We start from the raw sequence: 19,371 nt of genomic DNA on the forward strand, positions 1-19,371 counted from the left end.
CTTCAGGGCTTCTCACAGGCCTCACTCCTTTTCTTATGAAGATCTGCTCAAAACCCAAAGCTTAAGAAGGAGGCAATGAACTAAACAGGGAGAGGCAATGAACAAAAGGGAACAATTGAGGAGGTGCCTGTTTAAATGATCAGAACAGGAATTAAATTCAAGTGATTTCGACAGAAGTGTCCTGTACACAGTACCTTCTCTTTTCTGAGTTTCTTTGTGACGGGCACAAAAAGTGAGCATCTCTTATTCTACCTTTAATGCCACCTGGGACTCTGAGTGCTAAAAGCCATGCAGCATCCTACGCTGATGATGACTTAAAAGCTGCTAAATTACCTTCCCTGAGCCTGGGAAAAACACACCCACGCACCTTTGCACTAAAGACTGTTATTTGAGAGCAAGGCTTAGAACACTCGCAATGGAACAGAGTCCTCTGCCACTGCCGCAGGTCTTGCAACTGTATAGTAAGAACTCTACCCAATGGAACAGCCACACATATAGTCCTAAAAACGAGGGATTGATGGTGTTTTGCTTTGATTAGAATCCCTTCAATTCCCTCCATTTATCTGAGATGATTCAACAGGCTGACTTATCATCCACCAAAAGCACACTTTCATTGGTGAATAAGGTTGCAGGGCCCGTGGAAACCCCTGGGCATAATGTGCATGGGCACAAATTTAGGAAAACAATTGGCCTCACTTGGGGTATCATGTTTTCCCAAGCGTTAGGACTCACGCTAAAGTGGAGGAAATTCATAGTTGATTTTTGTCCCCAAATCCAGAGGTTTCCTTGTGGTCACTGGGATCCCAGAGTGCTGTCCACATAACAAAATGGTACAAGCTCCCAGAGCCCTGCCTGGCATCTCCTTCAAGAACCAACCCAATTCTCAGGAAGCAATCCTCTTCCTTGCTAGCACCGTGCAAATGGCCAGAGATGGTGTCACTGAGAGTGCATGCCAGGAGCTCCCAGGCTCCAAAGTCTGTTTCTGTGCACTGTAAACGAACTATTCTTTTTTAAATACACCTCCATTGACTTCAGAAAGGAAGGGAGAGAGAGAGAGAAACATCAATGATGAGAGAGAATCTCTGATCAGCTGCCTCTCCCACACCCCCTCTACTGGAGATTGAACCCACAACCCAGGCATGTGCCCTGAACCATGACCTCCTGGTTCATAGGTTGAAGCTCAACCACTGAGCCAAACCGGCTAGGCTTAAACTGACTTTAACCCTCCCGCAGCAGGCTGCCACATGAATCCACTACTGTGGTCCGCTCTCAAGGCTCTCGGGCCCAGCTGAAAGTTCCGGTGCAGCTTCTGCCCCGTTACCAATTTTGCCCTCCCTTCCGCTTGGAGAGTCAGAGGTTCCAAAATTCAACTCACTAGTTGTAGAACTTCCTCCATATGCAAGCCTCGCACTAGGCTCCATGCGAGCACAAGGATGAGTGTGATAGGAAGCCTGTCTCCAAAAGGCTGGGACTCCATCAGGGAAGACTGACAATCAACAATGGATTAAAATTCAAGGCAGAGAAAGTAAAGGCCCAACATACAGACAAGCGAGCTGTGTGGAGGGACCAGAGAGGAAGGATTCCTCCTGAACAGGGGTGGGCTGGGAGCTTTATCAGGCAGAAGTAGAAGAAACAAGGTGATGAGCAGGGACTTGAGGCTTGAAAGGGTCTTTGGAGAAAGTTCAGATGAGTTGCTTGGAGACTGTGATGGAGTCCTGGCAGTGCCTAGGAAGCTAGTCGATTGTCTGCAAGTCCTGCCCAGGGCGCCTGCCCACAGAGCCAAGTCAGGCTCAACCCCTGGGCCTCTATTACGCACGGAGAGCATTACATTTCTTGGACTGGGGAAGAAAGCAATTGAACCCAGGAGGTGGGGAAAGACAACTGCAAGGGGCACTGTCAGGGAGCCAGGAAGAAGAGAATGAAACCAAAAGCCTCACAGGTTTGGGAGCCAGATGCCTGGGAGGAAAATGGAGCAGGGAGCGAGGCACAGAAGATGAGGACAAAGATGAGGTCTGGGAGGATGGGAGGAGCCAGTGAACAAGTTCCTTTGGGGTCTGCTGAGACTGAGGTGCAAATGAGGGCACTTGGCTATGTCTGAAAACAGCCCAAGGGGACTCAGTTCTCTCAACTTGTGGAAAATCACAGACACCACTTGTCTGAATCCAAGGGCAGAACATTTTGAAATACACCGGAGGGTGTTTTTTTTATAAATTGCCAACATTTCTCCAATAAATTAAGGCCGCGTCATTGAATCACTCTGCTCAGCTTTCTGCTGTCTTTGTGAGGCAGCCCCTCTGGAACAGAGCAGGACAGTGACAAGTAGCCGTGGACTTGGGCCCCTCCTACTCTAAAAAGACTCATTGGCCACTGCATAGAAATGAACACCTATACTCAGAGAAATGGAGAAAAGCTGTTTTCTTTTCCATTAGAGTCATTACTGATGGCTGAGTTTCCTCAGGATGAGGTAGATAGCTGTCCAATATTATAGGATGGCAGCATCTATGTACCCACTGTTACCAGCTAATAAATAATAAATCTGAAATCAATAGCAAAAGCCAACCTTATTTAATGCTTATGGTATGTCAGACACAGTTCTAAGCACTTTACTGCACTATTATTCTATTTACAGACAAGGAAATCTAGGCATATTGAGATTGACTAACTTGCTCAAGATCACTTAGCTAGGAAGTGACAGAACCTATATGCAAATACAGATAGTCTCCCAAGCTGGCTCCCTTAACCCTGCTACCTGCTGCTTAGAGCCCAGGCGCCTTGATTCTGGTCCTGAAGTCATTTAGCCCTCCTTCCAGGGGTAGTATCTATCTGGCCATGAACTGCCTATGCTTCTTGCCTCAATTCCAGCCAAGAAGAAGAGCTGGACTATTCACTGATCAGATAAGATCCCCAGGCCAGTAGGTGTTCTCTCTGACTGGCCGCTGAGCCTGCCATTCATCCAATATCTTTCCCGGCTTCTCATTTCTCCTCAAGGTTTTTGCACCCCACGTGCTGGGCACAGGGTGAGCCCAAGGCTGTTGTTCAGCCAGGTGGGCAGCGCTCACAGCAGCTGTCATGGATGGTACTGCTACTCTCCTCCTCCTGCGAGTCTCTTTACACCAAGGTCACACGCAGCGTCTCAGAAGTTGTGCGCAGGGACTCACTTGCCTGATAAGCATAGAAAGTGAGCGGTAGGAACTCACTGAGGGACAACTGCTTTTCCCGGGACCTGGAAAAGGAGGGGGTTGGAGCAGTAAAGTTGAAGTGAGGGAGAGACATTGAATGAAGTCCAAGAAAAGTGCAGAGATAAGACTTGATCCAGGCCTTAAAGAATAAGTAAAATTTAGCCAAGAGGCAAAGGGAGGTGCCATTCAAAAGAAGAAATCACATTAAGAGACCCTGGACCAGAAGTGCAGAATTTTCTGAGAAATAAAAATAGTCCGGTGTGATGGAAATGGGTACAAGAAAGTGAAAGGGCAAGATCAAACACATTTGATGCCATGCGGGTATCATAACCATACCCTGTCATTTGAATTTGGGCCGGAGGCAAAAGGAAGTTGTCGACAATTTAGGAAGAGGAGAGGGCCATAAACAGCTAAGAAGTAAACATGGAGCTGGGTGGAGGATAAAATGGAAACCAGAGTGAGTTAAGACATGATTGCTGCGTCTAGATTAAAATAATAACAATCTTATTGACGGAATCTGAAACAGGGCTATGGCTTGGACTTCTCAAACAGCGTAAATCCCTGACCTGAGAATCACTAATACTGATTGTATTTCTCCAGTGTGTTGAAACCAAGTTGATTGAAAGCGGCTGTTGGAGCTGTAGGGTGTCTCACTTGCAGTCTGGAAGGATAACTGGATTCAAGAAGAAATGGAAGCAGGGATGAGCTGGAAGCTAGTATGAAATGACACATTTGAGAAATTTGGTAATCAGTTGAATCAGAAGAAGGAGAAACTGGGTTGGGAAAAGGTGAAAATTCAGCAGTGGAAGGAGCCATGGCTCTGAACTCCAGGCCACCACTGTCTCAGGAGCAGGGACAGGGGAGACCTGCACCATGACAGCTCCTTCACTTGCCTGCCGCTCTGCTCCTTGGTAGCCAAAAGGGGCCCCTGGACTGGATGATTCCAGTCATTTGAAGGGGCTCTCAGACCACCTTGGAAGTCAAATGAATGCCTCCATGGAAAAAGAGAAAAGGATGTAGATCCGCTGGTGCTTTTACAAACTAGTCTTCCTGGCGTCTGAAAAACAGTGCCAAGAACCCCGAAGCTCTGTTGCCCAGGCACAGGGAAGCAGTCTGAGCTTGTGGTGATGCCACCTCTTAACAGGACTTGTTTTCCTTAGGGCCAACTCTGTGACATGGAATCCACACAAGATGATGGGCGTCCCTTTGCAGTGCTCCGCTCTCCTGGTTAGGGAAGAGGTATGTCATTCCATCTGTGGGGTTTCATAAGAGTAAATGTGTGCAGTGACAGATTCAGAACACGGATGATTTTACAGGCTGGAACAGTGAGTTAGATCCAAAAAGGGGAATTGTTAATGAGGATAATTGTAAGGTCTGCTCTTATGCCCTCAGATAGTCTGGTTACAATTTGACTAGACAAGACAGTCATGTGTTACACGTGGCTAAATTGTTCTACTTGTGAAAAAGCCTAGGACGTTAGGTTGTAATCTGTGGGGTTAATAATGGGTCAAGAGAGAATTACTATTCACAAAACATTAATGGGGTGAAAGAGTGAAGATTCAGGATGAGGGAGGTGGCAGTCCTCCACATCCTCTGGTTAAAACACACCTGGCAGGGGTTGCTTATGTTTGTGCCAAATGGTATATGTGACCCTATCAAGCTAGAGCTTGAATAGTAGAGAACACTTGGTAAGCATGTAAAAGAAGGGTTTGAAAGAATTAATGATGTTTAAAGGAAATAAGGAAGGAAGGAAAAAAGGAAAGAAGGAAGGAAGGAAGGGAGGGAAGGATGGAGGGAGGGAGGGAGGGAGGGAGGAGGGGAGGGAGGGAGGGAGAGAGAGAGGAAGGAAGGAAGGAAGGAGGGGCCTGAAAAGATAGCCTGTGTTTAAATTACTCTCACGTGGAAGAGATTTTGTTTTTCTCCTGAGGTTTCAGGGAACTGGGTTAGTAACACTGCTTGGTACAGATTTGGTGGCAAAATTAGAATACACCATGATTTTATGTCTGAGTTGGGGGTCAATAAAGAATTGACTGCTTTTCTGAAAATTAAACTGCCCAAAAAGTAATGAATGCTTTATGTAGAAATAAATGCCTCATCAGGGGAGGTGACTGAATGAAGTTGGGCAATCACTTATTAGTAAGAGGATAGAAAGGATACCCTCATTGGGAAGGAATAGATTCATAGCTCCTGGATGCCTTCCAAATCTATGACGCTGTGACAGCATTGCCTTTACTGGGAACCAAGGAATGATGCCATTCTACATATTCTGCGATGAGAGAATTCTTAGTCTTCAAAAAGCTTGGGATGCATTGAGTTAAAGAGTTAAAAACAAATTTAATTATTTCTGGGCATATCAGAACCTTTAATATGCAAATATCTGAAAATAAGGGATTTATTATATAAAATTTCCTACGCTTACTTGACCATGGGAATCTCTTTGACAGTAACTAGTTTACAGCACAGCACCTATGTATTTATCATAGTTGAGGACATAATAGTTTAAAACTTTGTAATGGCCCAGAACCAGGATACTATCTGACCAAGGCCTTTCATGTGAAAAACAGCATCACTTTTATTTATCCTTTTACACAATGAAACTAGTGCTCTCCAACCTTTTAGAGCCCATTTGCTGTGAGTGACCTTTCCTATCCCAGTAGAAGCTGGTCTGATCTACCTACCATTCCACACTCTGGGATGGCTCCCTTAGGATTGATGGAACCTTTATGCAAGCTTGTAGAACTGAGGAAGGTTGATACCAAATTTCTGTGACCATGAAACAAAACAGAATCACCTGAAGCAATTTTTTACTTTGTTGGTCAAGTGAATTTTATTTTTCAAATTCTATGTCTTTCTACTGCCCTATTTCAATTATATTGGATACTTTCCTTTAGTCTCAAAAAAATAACTTAATGCAGTCCACTAAATATGAAGGCTGAGCTCTAGTTAAGATCTTAGCTGCAATGCTTTTGTTTTAGTTTAGATAATTTTTTTAAAGGGTTCTCACTGATAACTTCTACTAAATGTTCACATTTTTGTCTTTTCTCTGGTCATGAGTCACAAGAGAAAAAAATGCCAAACCTTCTATAAAATCACAGTTACACTCTGGATGATGTAAGAGTCAAGGGAATCCTGTGGCTCATGACAAACTGAAACGTGGTGGGGTTTCTAACGAGGAGACGGGCAGTGCTGTCTTAGTCAAGAGAGCATGATTCAGTCACCGTTCTTTGGAAAAGTTCTATCACTTTGCCACCCATTTTCCGTAGTAAGCTTATGGTCCCAAGGAGCTTTAATGGTCATCGACAGTGAGACTTTCCGCTGTAACTCCCGTACACAACTGAATATGAAAGTGCTGTGCAGACACACTAACCACTCTTGAGAGAAGGGCATGACATTTGACATATTGGTTATTTAAGACATCTCAGAGTAATAATGTCTTTATTTCTTTTAGATTCCAGCATATAAAAATGATAGCAGTGAACTATCTTAAAAGCTATGACTTCCAAAGAGAACTCAACCTTAACAGCTAAATGATAAAGTATTTGAACTAAATAGGAATGAAACCAGAGTAGAATTACACTAATAATATTTTACAGAACCAAAGAGTTCCCAAAATATTATATTTGCAACAAAACTAGAATATCAGGATGTTCTCCCAAAGTATGAGCATTACACTCTGGTTGTGACTTTTTTTAATGCCTTCTCTGACTAAACTCTGGTAACATCTGACCCTGAGCCATTTATCCCACAGAGTTGACTAAGCACAGCTCATCCTGTCCAGACATTGGTCCCACTTTTTTTTTCCATTTGATTATTACTGCTTTCTTTCTCTAGGATAGTCAAGGTATCTCTCTTTTATTTTTCCTTAATAATTTCCATCACAGAGTTACTCTAATAGAATACCTAGAAAGTCAGTAGAGTTTCCTAAGTTTTCTCTCCTCTTGTAGGGATTGATGCAGAGTTGCAACCAGATGCACGCCTCCTACCTCTTCCAGCAAGATAAACACTACGACCTGTCCTATGACACTGGAGACAAGGCCTTGCAGTGTGGACGCCACGTTGATGTCTTTAAGTTATGGCTGATGTGGAGAGCTAAGGTGAGCGCGTGTAGATCAGCTGAATGTCGACTCAAAACACAAACTGCATCTTAGTGTGATGTGTTAATAATATGAATTATTGGTGTATTCTCAAGCTATCAAACTGAGTGGGTTTTTCATTTCATCAATTGGTGGGAATTACAAAATATCAGCCAATAAGGTGAGGTAAGCTTGATCTCTAAATATTGTTCAGTACCATCCTTTTTGCCTCCTTTCCTTGGCATTTTTATTCAGATGATGATCATCAGCCACGTTTACACAAAAATGTTTCTCTCATGCTTCATCAGTTCCTGCTGCTCCTCTTCCATCTAAAGCCTCCTCACCAGCATGGTGCAGGCGCTTGGTTCTTAGAGAAATAACTTGGAGGACATCAGGTGTGAATTAAACAGCAGGAACAAATGAAGCCTGAAATGAAGGCAAAGGATCCAGTTTCTAAAGTGCTGAAATGAAGGCACCAGGAGAAGGGGGGGAAGAACAGTCCCAGCAGCCACATAACTTATGAACACATGGTCTCTTAATTCCTTATGTAAAACCTTAAGCATCTAGACCAGGGGTCCTCAAACTACGGCCCACGGGCCACATGCAAATACAAATATTGTATTTGTTCCCGTTTTGTATTTTTACTTTAAAATAAGATATGTGCAGTGTGCATAGGAATTTGTTCATAGTTTTTTTTTAAAACTATAGTCTGTCCCTCCAACAGTTTGAGGGACAGTGAACTGGCCCCCTGTTTAAAAAGTTTGAGGACCCCTGATCTAGACAGACAAAATGCCCATTTGGCTTTCAACTAAAAAAAAAAAAAAAGCTGCATTTTTTTACAAAGTGAATTGATAATAATTATTAAAGTAATAAGTGTAGTCTTGCACTCTGGATCAGAGGTGAGGATAATTGCCTTCTCACCTCAAAAACTGTCTAGGAATGCCAGCCAGGGAAGGGGAGGTCATCTCTCACAAGAAGATCCAGGAAAGGGTGAGCTACGATCTTCTCTCTGACATGCCCTCTTGCTCTCAGGAATGAGGACACAATCCGAAAAATCAATAATCATTAAACCCTCTGTTATCTGATATGCCTGAAGAATGCAATGTTTCAAGTGAATCCACATTTTCTCCCAAGATAAACTACTGGAAAGATAGTATCCTATGTATAAATTACTATTCCTTAATCTCTTAATGACTAATGGAACTAAGTGCACTGATGACAGCCATCACGTTAAGTCCAAGATTACTTGATTAGACCAAATTTATTTTTTAAAAAGCCTCCTGATGTAGGATTCTGGGAGGTGCTCTAGACTGCTTCATGGTATGTGTGTTTAGCAGGGGCACTGTGCCTGCCCTCAACTCTGTTCTTATTGAGTAGAACTTTCATTTTGTCTGATGAGTATTTTCCTTCTTGACAGAGTTCTTCAGTGGTGAAAACTTGGTGGTAGAAAAAATTGTTTAAAATTAGTCCCCCTTTTTTGGCCTGCAGGGATGGTTTAATATGTAACTAATGAGTTTTCACAGTAAATCTTTGTGTCTGTATCTTTATGCCAATTGACAGGTTTCATTTTATATATAAATATATTTTTATTGTTTTCAGAGAGGAAGGGAGAGGGAATGAGAGATAGAAACATCAATGATGAGAGAGAATCATTGATTGGCAGCCTCCTGCAGGCTCCACACTGTGGATCAAGCCTGCAGCCCTGGTATGTGCCCTGACCAGGAGTCAAACCGTGACCTCCTGGTTCATAGGTCGATGCTCAACCACTGAGCCACGCCAGCTGGGTTTGGCAAGTGTCCTTTTAGTTTTCTGTGATTGGCCTCCCTAATTTCAACATAGATAACAAGGGGACTGGCAAAGGGCTGAGGACTTCCACTCCCTCTGCAATACAATCAAGCTCACTGTCCGAGCATTCATGTTACCTTATTATGCCTCTGTGTGGGAAATCACACAGGCACCGCTATTCCCACATGACCAGAGAGATTAGCCAACCTCATACACTGGACAGGATCAGAGTCATGCTGGCCCTGTCATATCCTGGATCAGGTGTGTGCAAATTTCAATTCAGCTCTAGCCTGGTCCAAAGGATCCAGTTTAAAGAACAACTAACCTCTCTCCCTCCTACCTAGGGTCCATCCCAAGTGGACCCAAACTTACAGGTCAGTCTAAGCCAATCCTAATTTCTTTGGCATCCACAGACTCATGGAGCAGATGGCATGGGTGTTAGTGTGGGCATTCAGGCGTCAGCCCAGTCCTTCCTGGGGCTCATCAGGAATCACTCAGCCTCCTTAAACCAATCAGCTAGGGCAGCAACCTCCAGAGAAATAGATTGCTAAACCCATGTGATTTTTTAAATGCAGCTTATTCTTAAATATGTGTCAGATACTAAATGCCACTGCCCATGCTGGGTCCCTCTTTTAGCTAGAATGACAGGATTGTGTGTAAACAAGGAAGTGGGTTCATCCTGTCTCCATGACAGTTGCTCGCTCTAGTTTGCATTAGTCACTGGTGGGCCAGTTCTGAGAGCTCCTGGGATGAGCATGAGCTGCTTTTCTGAGCTTTCCATTAGCATGCCACAGGCACTGAAGGAAAGCCATTTCAAAAAGCCATTCCCTAGTGTGGCCTGACGTCAGTTCAACAGCCCCGGTCCACGGCTGCTGGGCTGTTTTTCCTAAGTCCAGACCCTGGGCTTCCGGAGCTGAAAGCTGAAAGGTCTCTGTGACCTTGTTGGCCCATTACACACACATCAGCCATTGATCCCCAGAGGAGAAATCTAATAAGCTTTGCAGGGTGACAGGCTAGCGAAGCATCTGCGTGCCCCTAAAGATTCATTCATTCATGCGTTCCACAAATATTCACCGAGACCTACCCTGTTTGTTCTATGATGGGGGTACATTCTGTGAACAAAAGCGGGGTCTGGAAATGACTGACTTACATGATGGGCAGGGCCTAAGCAGGCCTCCGGTATGGGGAGGGGGGTGGTCTCTAATGATGCCTCTTATCCACAGGAAGTGAAGGGCCCAGCCCTCCTGTCATTAATGACTTCCATAATTACCCCTATGAATGCAGACGCAAATTTTCCCCTGGAGTAATCAAAATAATTGCCTGGGGAATGGAGGCCCTGGAAAGAAAAAGAGTCTCCATGGAGAGCAGTAATGCCAGACGGAAAAGGGAACAAAAACACCTGAGGGGGAGCACAGTAAAGGAGAAAGAATTGACAGAAAAGCTTCCTCAAACACTCCCTTATGTTAGGGAAGACACCGAGGTGGCAGGAAGACCATCTGTCTCGAGGGATCACTTGTCCGTAGCTCAGTCTGAGTGCTCCCCACTTTGCTCGGTCTGCCTGAAGTTCTCTTCTTCTCTCACTTAGGGAACTGCTGGGTTTGAAGCACATATTGACAAATGCTTGGAGCTGGCCGAGTATTTATACAATATCATAAAAAACCGAGAAGGATATGAAATGGTGTTTGATGGAAAGGTATGTCTTCTGATTTGTGCAACCCCAAAATGTTTAGTCAATTGCCATTCTTGTGCCTGATATATTTTTATATGTCAATAATGTACTATCCAAGTAAGTGGATCATTACAAAGGAGAAGCCGGGATGATGGGGTAGCTCTTCTGAGCTGGAGTAAAAATCAAACTCACAAAAAAAAATAACTGCAGTGGGAGATATCTGTAATACTATCAACAATAAAAATATTTTAATAAAAAATTAAAAAGTAACTGAATAATGTTGTGAAAGTCAGGCACTTCAAAGGTGATTACGGATTTAAAAGTAGGAATTGTATTTAGAAGCTGCAGCATAAGTAGATGAGAAATGTCCTTGGAATTTTCAAAATTGCCAGTTTGTGCTGAGTGAGTGTGAATCTTACTTTTCTCTGTGTAGCCTCAGCATACAAATGTCTGCTTCTGGTACGTTCCTCCGAGTCTGCGTGTCCTGGAAGACAACGAAGAGAGAATGAGCCGCCTCTCAAAAGTAAGTGGTACAAACTCCTCTGATATGGCGATGGTGGTACACTGGGGCTTTCCCATGTATACTTCTATGACACATTCATAGGTCTTCAGGAGAAATCCATCCTTAAGCTTGGTGCATGGACTCTCGCCCCTCTGTGGGCTCCTGCAGAACCAGGGCATGCAATGCTGGTATATCCAGACTTGTAGCAACTGTACTTGCAGGCATTGACTGCCTTGCCAAGTGAAACTGGTGCTCAGTTAGAAGCACAGAAGACACTTTGGGCACCAGAAATAATTGGAAAATATAGCTGCTGCTGATCCTCCTGAGATGTCAAGGTCAAGGCTGCCCTATGGGGTTGTTAGAGCTGTGGTGACTCCCAGAAGGTAACAGAGCAGGGAGCAGAAATAAGGACCACTGTGTAGTATGTGGTGTGTCCCAGGCTCAACTTGATCTAGCATGACATCATGTCTCTCTCACAGCCATTTACTTTGGGAAGCACTGTTGTCTCTCTGCTCAGCCGATGGGGAACCTGAAACACAGGGAGAAAAAGTCATATGCCAAAATCACACCCACGTCTGACCCCAGAGCCTGAGAGCTTGTGCTATAAATTATACTGCTTCTAGAGCAGCGGTTCTTAACCTGTGGGTCGCCAACCTGACCCTTTCACAGGGGTCGCCTAAGACCATCAGAAAACACATATATAATTACATATTGTTTTTATGATTAATCACTATGCTTTAATTATGTTCAATTTGTAACAATGAAAATACATCCTGCATATCAGATATTTACATTACAATTCATAACAGTAGCAAAATACAGTTATGAAGTAGCAATGAAAATAACTTTATAGTTGGGGGTCACCACAGCATGAGGAACTCTATTAAAGGTTTGTGGCATTAGGAAGGTTGAGAACCACTGCTCTAGAGCATGGGTGTGTGTATCTGGAGTGGAAGGGATGATAGTCATGTTTGCAGGTTTAGAGAAGTTGGTTCATTGAAGGAAATCAAGCCAAGGGCATAATGGAGTGAGGATGGTCATATTGGAGAAAATTATAGGTTCTGGAAAAAATAAAAAATGGCCTGCTACTGGTTGAGAGGGAAAAAATCATTTTTTTCTGGAACTTTTATGGTGACTTCTCCATGGTACATATTATCCTAACAATAACTAATTTTATTTGAAGAGTTAGTTAGAAATTAGGTATTTCCATTTTCATTGGCTTTCACTCCTTTAATTCTCTGACCAGGCAGAGAATGCATACAGTAGTTTGGCTAACTCCATTTGTTAAACTGATAAATTATTGCTGGGCTGAGGGATGGATCAAGATGGGAATACAAAACAAAAAGGATTTTTCATCATTTTCTGAGCAAAAGTCAACTCTGAGTTCCCCAGTTAAATACAACTCTCTTCCAATACCTCTTAGATTTAGCATATCACATAAACTGTAATGGAATGGAAATTATTTCTTGAGAACAGCCATTAGAATATTAGTAAGTTACTGTTATGCTGTAGATAAATTAAATTTGAAAGTCTCCTGGGATTGCAAAATGAATTCTCCTAATTTTCCCCTATCCTGTGACTCCATTTTCCTACCTCTAATAGAGAGAATTCAGCAATTCAGAATTGAAAATCAAAATAGAACCACATAAATATCAAGGTTAAATTCCTTTTATGTCAATAATTTTTCAGAGTTTCAGAAAAGTTTTCCATTAAGTACAAAGCACTTAAACTATAATGTCAGGTACCAGTAAAACTGTTACACACACACACACACACACAATCCCAGAAGGAAAAGAGCTGAAGCAAATTAAATCATCTGCACTGTCCAACGTAGTAGTAATAGCTATATGTGGCTATTTAAATTTAAATCAATTAAAATTAATTTCAAAGAACTTTACTTCTTCAGTTATACTAGCCACATGTTAAGTGCCCAATTTGTGACTAGTTCTTATTATTTCCAATGATTCAGATAGAGAACATCTCCATCATTACAGAATGTTCTTTTGGTCAGTGCTGATAAAGACCCCAAATGGGGAGAAATATGGAGTCTTCAATGTGGTATATGGCAAACAAGAAAATTAAATTAGCCTTGGCCAGTGTTTCTCAGTGGTTAGAGCATATGCCCATGGACTAATGGGTTAAGGGTTCAATTCCCGGTCAAGGGCATGTACCTGGGTTGCAGGTTCAATCCTTGACCCTAATGGGTGTGTGTGGAAGGCAACAAATTGTTGTGTCTCTCACATCGATATTTCTCTCTCTCCCTCCCTTCCTTCTACTCACTCTCTTTAAAAATAAATGGAAAAGGGTAAGAGACCCACCAAAGGGCTTGTGTGCATGCATATAAGCATAACCAAAGGACACAGACAGTAGGGGAGCAAGGACATGTGCTGGGGCATGGGGAGCGGCCTGGGAGATGTCAATGGGGGGGGAAAGGAGACATATGTAATACTTTCAATGGTAAAGAATTTAAATTAAAAGAAATAAATGGAAAAAATACCCTTGGGTGAGGATTAACGATAATAAAAAAAAAAAGAAAATTAAGTTAAATTACATGGCTAAGCATAAAATAGGCACTAAAAAGTGTTGAGCCAAAGTGCTCTCTGAATCTTTCAGAATAGGAAAGGAAACAATATTTAGAAAACCTACTAGTGAACCGTAGGCCTTTTCTCAGGCCACATACTGGCTTGGGGATAATTATCTAGGTAACAACTGGTTATTACCAAAACAGGCATAAGTCACAGTTTCATGAGGGAGGTAAAGATGAGAATCTGGTGGGTGCATTTCCTGCTGCCCAGTCAAGACTTTGACTGTGCAGGTAGCACATTGTCATGGAGGTAGAGTGGGCATGAGGTCCTAGGGTGCTATGGAGACATGATCACTTGCCTTAAGGGGCAGCACACAGAGTCAACGTGCAGGCAGTTAGCAGATAAGAATCCAAAGGCTGCATATTGATCACCACTTATGTTTCTAGTTCTTCTTCATCATCATCATCTTCTTATATTTTAATTTTTATTATATTTGATCATCATCTGCATCTCTTCTATAAGCATTTATAGTCCTATTAGAGGCCCAGTGCATGAAATTGTGCGATCATGCGCAGGTAAGGTCCCTAGGCCTGCGATCAGGACCATCTTCTGCCCACTCACGGGTCCCCAGTTGTGCCCCGCCTCCACCCACCCCAGTTTCCTGTGGTTCCCCATTCACCATCCTGCCATCAGAGCCTGTGGGCCGGGCAGAGGGACCAAGAGGTCAGCTGTTCTGCCCACTCATCAGTCCCCAGTCCCACACCGCCGCTCCCCACCCATTTCCCATGGTTCCCTATTCACCATCCTGCCATCCTGCCATCAGAGCCTGTGGGCCGGGGGAGGGACCAAGAGGTCAGCCATTCTGCCCAGTCGCCAGTCGCCAGTCCCACCCTGCCACCACCCACCCTGGTTCTCTGTTCGCCATCCTGCAATCGGAGCCTGTGGGCTGTGTGGGAGGGACTGAGAGGTGGCCAATGCACCTCATAGCAATTGGTTGAGTGGTCTTTCTGGTCGTTATGCCCTTATGGTCGCTTGGCTTTTATTATATAGGACTAGAGGCCCAGTGCATGAAATTGATGCACGGGGGTGTCCCTCAGCCCAGCCTGCACCCTTTCCAATCTGAGAACCCTCAGGAGATGTCCAACTGCTGGTTTAGGCCTGATCCCGCAGGGTGCTAGAGGCCCAGTGCATGAAATTGTGTAATCGTGCGCAGGTAAGGTCCCTAGGCCTAGCCTGCAATCGGAGCCATCTTCCACCCACTCACCAGTCCCCAGTCGTGCCCCGCCGCCACCCACCCGTTTCCCGCAGGGATCAGGTCTAAATCGGCAGTCAGACATCCCTTTCACAATCCAGGACTGCTGGCTCCTAACCCCTCACCTGCCTGCCTGCCTGATTGCTCCAAACCACTTCTGCCTGCCAGTCTGATCGCCCCCAACTGCCCTCGCCTGCCAGCCTGGTCACCCCCAACTGCCCTCCCCTGCAGACCTGGTTGCCCCCAACTGCCCTCTCCTGCCAGCCATCTTGTGGTGGCCATCTTGTGATGATGTGAGGATGTCTCATGAGGGCACGAGGGCCACCTAGGCTTTTATTAGTAAGATACTGATTGGCATACTTTCAAAAGGTCAACTATGGAATTAAAAGTAATTTGTAAAGAAGTATTTGACCTCATATTTGTTGTGACTCTTCTGTTCTAAATGTAATGGGGAGACTTTAGCATTATAGAATGTCTTATTTATCATTATTCTGCTCTTTCATTTTTCAAAATTTTCACTCACACTTCCAAGATTTAAAAACAAAAAGGTTTTGTAATACACAGTGAAAAATACATTTCATGATGCTTTAATCTGAGCTCTCTTTGGAGGAAGAAAAAATGTGTTTTCAAATTATGAAAGAGTCCTCTGGTTATTGTTTTCTAGAGGATTGGAAAACCTAATGGCACAAAGGAGAAAATAATACCCTAAAACTTTTAAGGCATCTCCAAAGAGCTCTTGCTGATGAGGCCCTTAGTGAATTCTTCAACACACAGTCCTCTCTTTTTTAACTGACTTTCTTAATTCAGCAAACCCAAAAATGTTACACACACACACACACACACACACACACACACACACTCTCACACTCACATCCTAGAGATAAGTGAAAGCTCTATATAGTCATCAGAATAGTCAGCATTTTATTTTCCTTCTTAACTTGCAATTAGTGATTATGTAATGAAGTAGATGTTCCATGTTCCTGCTAATTTTAGTTCATCAGCATTTTCTGGAAACAACTAAAAGTCACATGTATTTAGACAGCTGTGATTTCTGCCATCCCAGCTAGCTACGGGAACTGGAGGGACTCAATCTTACTTAATGCCAAAATCTGTTTGGGAGGATGGCTGTTACCATTAATCTTTTGACCTTTGATTTGCATTTATCTGAAAAGTTAGAGATGATTGTTCTTAATAATTAGTTTCATTCCTATATGTTTTTCTTGTTTTGCCCATGCAAACTAAGTCAGGGTTTAATTCACTGAGTAAAGTATGGTCATTGTTTATCAGTTCTAAAGAGCAAGCATAATTGTTGCACAGGTAAAACTAAGGGACAGTTGTGTGATTTTTCCTTAAGTACCTGCAGATACATGGACTTGGAATTCCTTTTTCTTTTTTAAATCATTGTTTCATTTTATTCCATTCTCACACATTACATTTTTATGGGATCTTTTTCATTTATAGCATCCCAACATGAAAAATAGAGCCCTTTCATTTTTAGACTTAAAAATATTTAAGCAAAATGTGTAAAAATCATTCAATTCTTTGTATAGACAAGAAATTTTGAAATGAATTCAAATGATAATGCACATTTTATTTTATATTTTACATATATATATTTAGTAGTGTTTTTCTTTTATTTTCTTTATTGATTAAGGTATTACATATGTGTCCTTATCCCACCATTGCCGCCCCCCCTACCCCACCTTCCCACTCATTCTCTTCCCAGGAGCACATTGACATGCCCTGCCTCCTAGAACAAAGTGGTAAATTTCATGTCCTTAGGCTAGAATATTCTAGGAGATTCATTTTCAGAACTTAATCCCAGACTTGAAATATTTAAATTCTTATTTATATTTATCCCTTTGGATGAGCCCAATGCTCTGGATATAGTCTTAATCCTTTGAGTTGAAAGAAGGATCAACTCAACAGAAATATCTCTCTTTATATTACCTCCCCACAGAATAAGGAAGGAGCAAGAAAGGACTTAAGAATTTGTCAATATTGAATCAGAAAACTCAGTGCTGGAACCACCCTCCACATTTTTAGATGAGGAAATTAGGTTTAGGAAGTGAAGTGAAGGTGAAATGAAGGTGAAGGTGCAGTTTGTCTTTGGCAATGAAGGATAGCAGCGTGTGCAACCCCAAAATATGTCTTTTGAGATATTGGTTATTTTAAGCTGGTTATGAAGAAAAAAACAATTCAGAAGTAACCTTTGTCCATCCTTCTTTACCTATCTAAAGGAATTCAGATAGAGAACCTGCTCCAGGGAGGGAAATATTATCACAGATAACAATAGTTTAATATAAACTAAGTGCAATAGACTGGAAAGAACCTAGCAAGGTCCCTTTGATCAAAGTCTTCTCTGTGTCCTATTGTTAAATATGGCCCAGCAAACATTTATTTACCAAACTTTTGCTTTTCATTTCCATGAAAATTGCCTTCCTGCTCTTTGAGGTCCCAAAACACAATCCACCTCCTCTTTTCCTTAGCTCAGGATGGCATATAAGCCCTTAACTGTCCAATCTGTCCATAGTTCTCATTCTTATGGCACCTGGGAAATAAAGTTTGGACATTTCTCCTGTTATTATGTGTCCATTAAATTTGATTATTAATCCATCTAGAAGAATTTAGAAGGTGGGAGGAAATTGTTTCTTATACCCTCGGTTTCTCACAAATCACTAGGTCTGATGGGAACCACATTGATTTTGTACATCGAGTACTTTGAAGATGAAAACCTCATTGTAAACCAATGATTATTTATGTGTTGGCATTGAAAAGTGATATGTTCCTAGCAGCATTCCATTGGAATCTAACTATCCTTCATTTCAGATAAATGATCCCCATTTTTTAACTGAGTTGTGGACTATGTATATCTGAATGAGTCTACAGTGTTCCTACCACCTATCATTCCTGGTTACATGTTTACAGCAATAAATTTAAAAGATCAGATGTTATATTTACAGACTCTGGTGATAACATATCATTGGACAGATCATACATACAGTTAAATATAATTTAAATGTATGCCTTTATAGTCAATAAGGAACTCCTCAAGAGGCACCCAGTACCACCGTAAACAAAAGAAGTGAAAGGCACTGTGCCTGCCAGTGAGGTACAGAGATAAAATGTATTTTCTCATAAGAGGACAATTAGAAATTAGAATATAGTCATAACCTATAGGTAACGATCATATAGTGATGAATTAAAAGAGAGAAGATGTTAGTGGACTAGAGGAATCAGGAAGGGGTACATAGAAGTTGTGGGTCTGTGGTATAGCCTTGGAGTGTGTGTTGAATGTGAGCTGTAAGACAAAAGAGATTCTAAGCAAAGAGAACAAGTGTGACAGGACAAGGATAAAAATATGTGTGATACACTCCAAGGGTATTACATAAGTAGCTCGTGTCAGAGTTGAAGGTTTATTTTGGTGAGCACTAGAAGATGAGTCCTCAGAGCTGGGTGACAGGCCTTTATACTGAGTGAAGAGTTTGACTTTAATTTTATACACAATAGAGGACAGTTGGCACTGTAGTCATCAGTCTGGCATGCATGTGGAAAACCTCAGCTGTGGTCGACTTCTGTAATGTTAAGTCCTTAGGGGTTCAGCCTTTTGCCTCAGCTGATTCTTCATTATTAAGGAACATATTTCAAAATATTTTATACATTAAGGTAATTCAAAAGGTGAGTGAAAAGGAACTAGAAAACTTTAGGGTCTCAAGAAAAAAATTGCTGTAGGGTCTCAAAAGTCTTCCGATTTTCATACATCACTTGATATTGAGGCTTACCTCTTGGAAACCATTCTCTGAACAGTTTTATTTCCAATGTTTCACATTTATTGAGTGGGGGAAATACCCTCTCTCAAATGTTGTACTGCTAAACTATTTAGCCTTGGACCAACACCAGATTCTCTCATTCTCCCAAAACACTGACTATAAAGGCAAGAAAAAGGTGGAAAGCACTTGATAGCCTACTGATGCGTGGAATAGCAAGCTGTGACTCTCCTCTCAGGTGCTTGTCTCACAAAATTTGAAGAATAAATTTGGAGACTAAAAGATTTTAAGCAAAACTGTGGAAGTTTTTTTAATTAATCTTTATTGTTGAGGTTATTACAGATGTCCCTCTTTTTTCCTCCCATAGCTCCTCTCCACCCAGTTCCCACCCCACCCGAGGCCCTCAACACCCTATTGTCTGTGTCCATAAGTAATGCATATATACACTACTAAAAGAGAAAAATGCAAATTAACCATCACTCCATCACTCTGCCAATCTGCTACACCCACAAGCTACACCCACCAGCCAATCAGGAGCGAGTATGCAAATTAACCCAACTAAAATGGCGGTGGCCATGGAGCTGTAGTGAGCAGGAGGCTTGGGTTGCCCCCGGCACCC

At 42.4% G+C, this 19,371-nt stretch overlaps 1 protein-coding gene across 1 annotated transcript in view; it reads left to right on the forward strand.

Moving 5' to 3' along the window:
* GAD2 (glutamate decarboxylase 2) overlaps positions 1 to 19,371 on the forward strand; it is a 60,376-nt gene that overhangs the window by 36,354 nt on the left and 4,651 nt on the right. Inside the window, exons 12-15 of the mRNA XM_006773823.2 lie at positions 4,340 to 4,418; positions 7,124 to 7,273; positions 10,623 to 10,730; positions 11,140 to 11,229. Of these exons, the coding sequence (XP_006773886.1) occupies positions 4,340 to 4,418; positions 7,124 to 7,273; positions 10,623 to 10,730; positions 11,140 to 11,229 (427 nt within the window). The remainder of the gene's footprint in view (positions 1 to 4,339; positions 4,419 to 7,123; positions 7,274 to 10,622; positions 10,731 to 11,139; positions 11,230 to 19,371) is intronic.

Source organism: Myotis davidii, unplaced genomic scaffold, assembly GCF_000327345.1.
Source record: "Myotis davidii unplaced genomic scaffold, ASM32734v1 scaffold86, whole genome shotgun sequence".
Classification (NCBI taxonomy): domain Eukaryota; kingdom Metazoa; phylum Chordata; class Mammalia; order Chiroptera; family Vespertilionidae; genus Myotis; species Myotis davidii.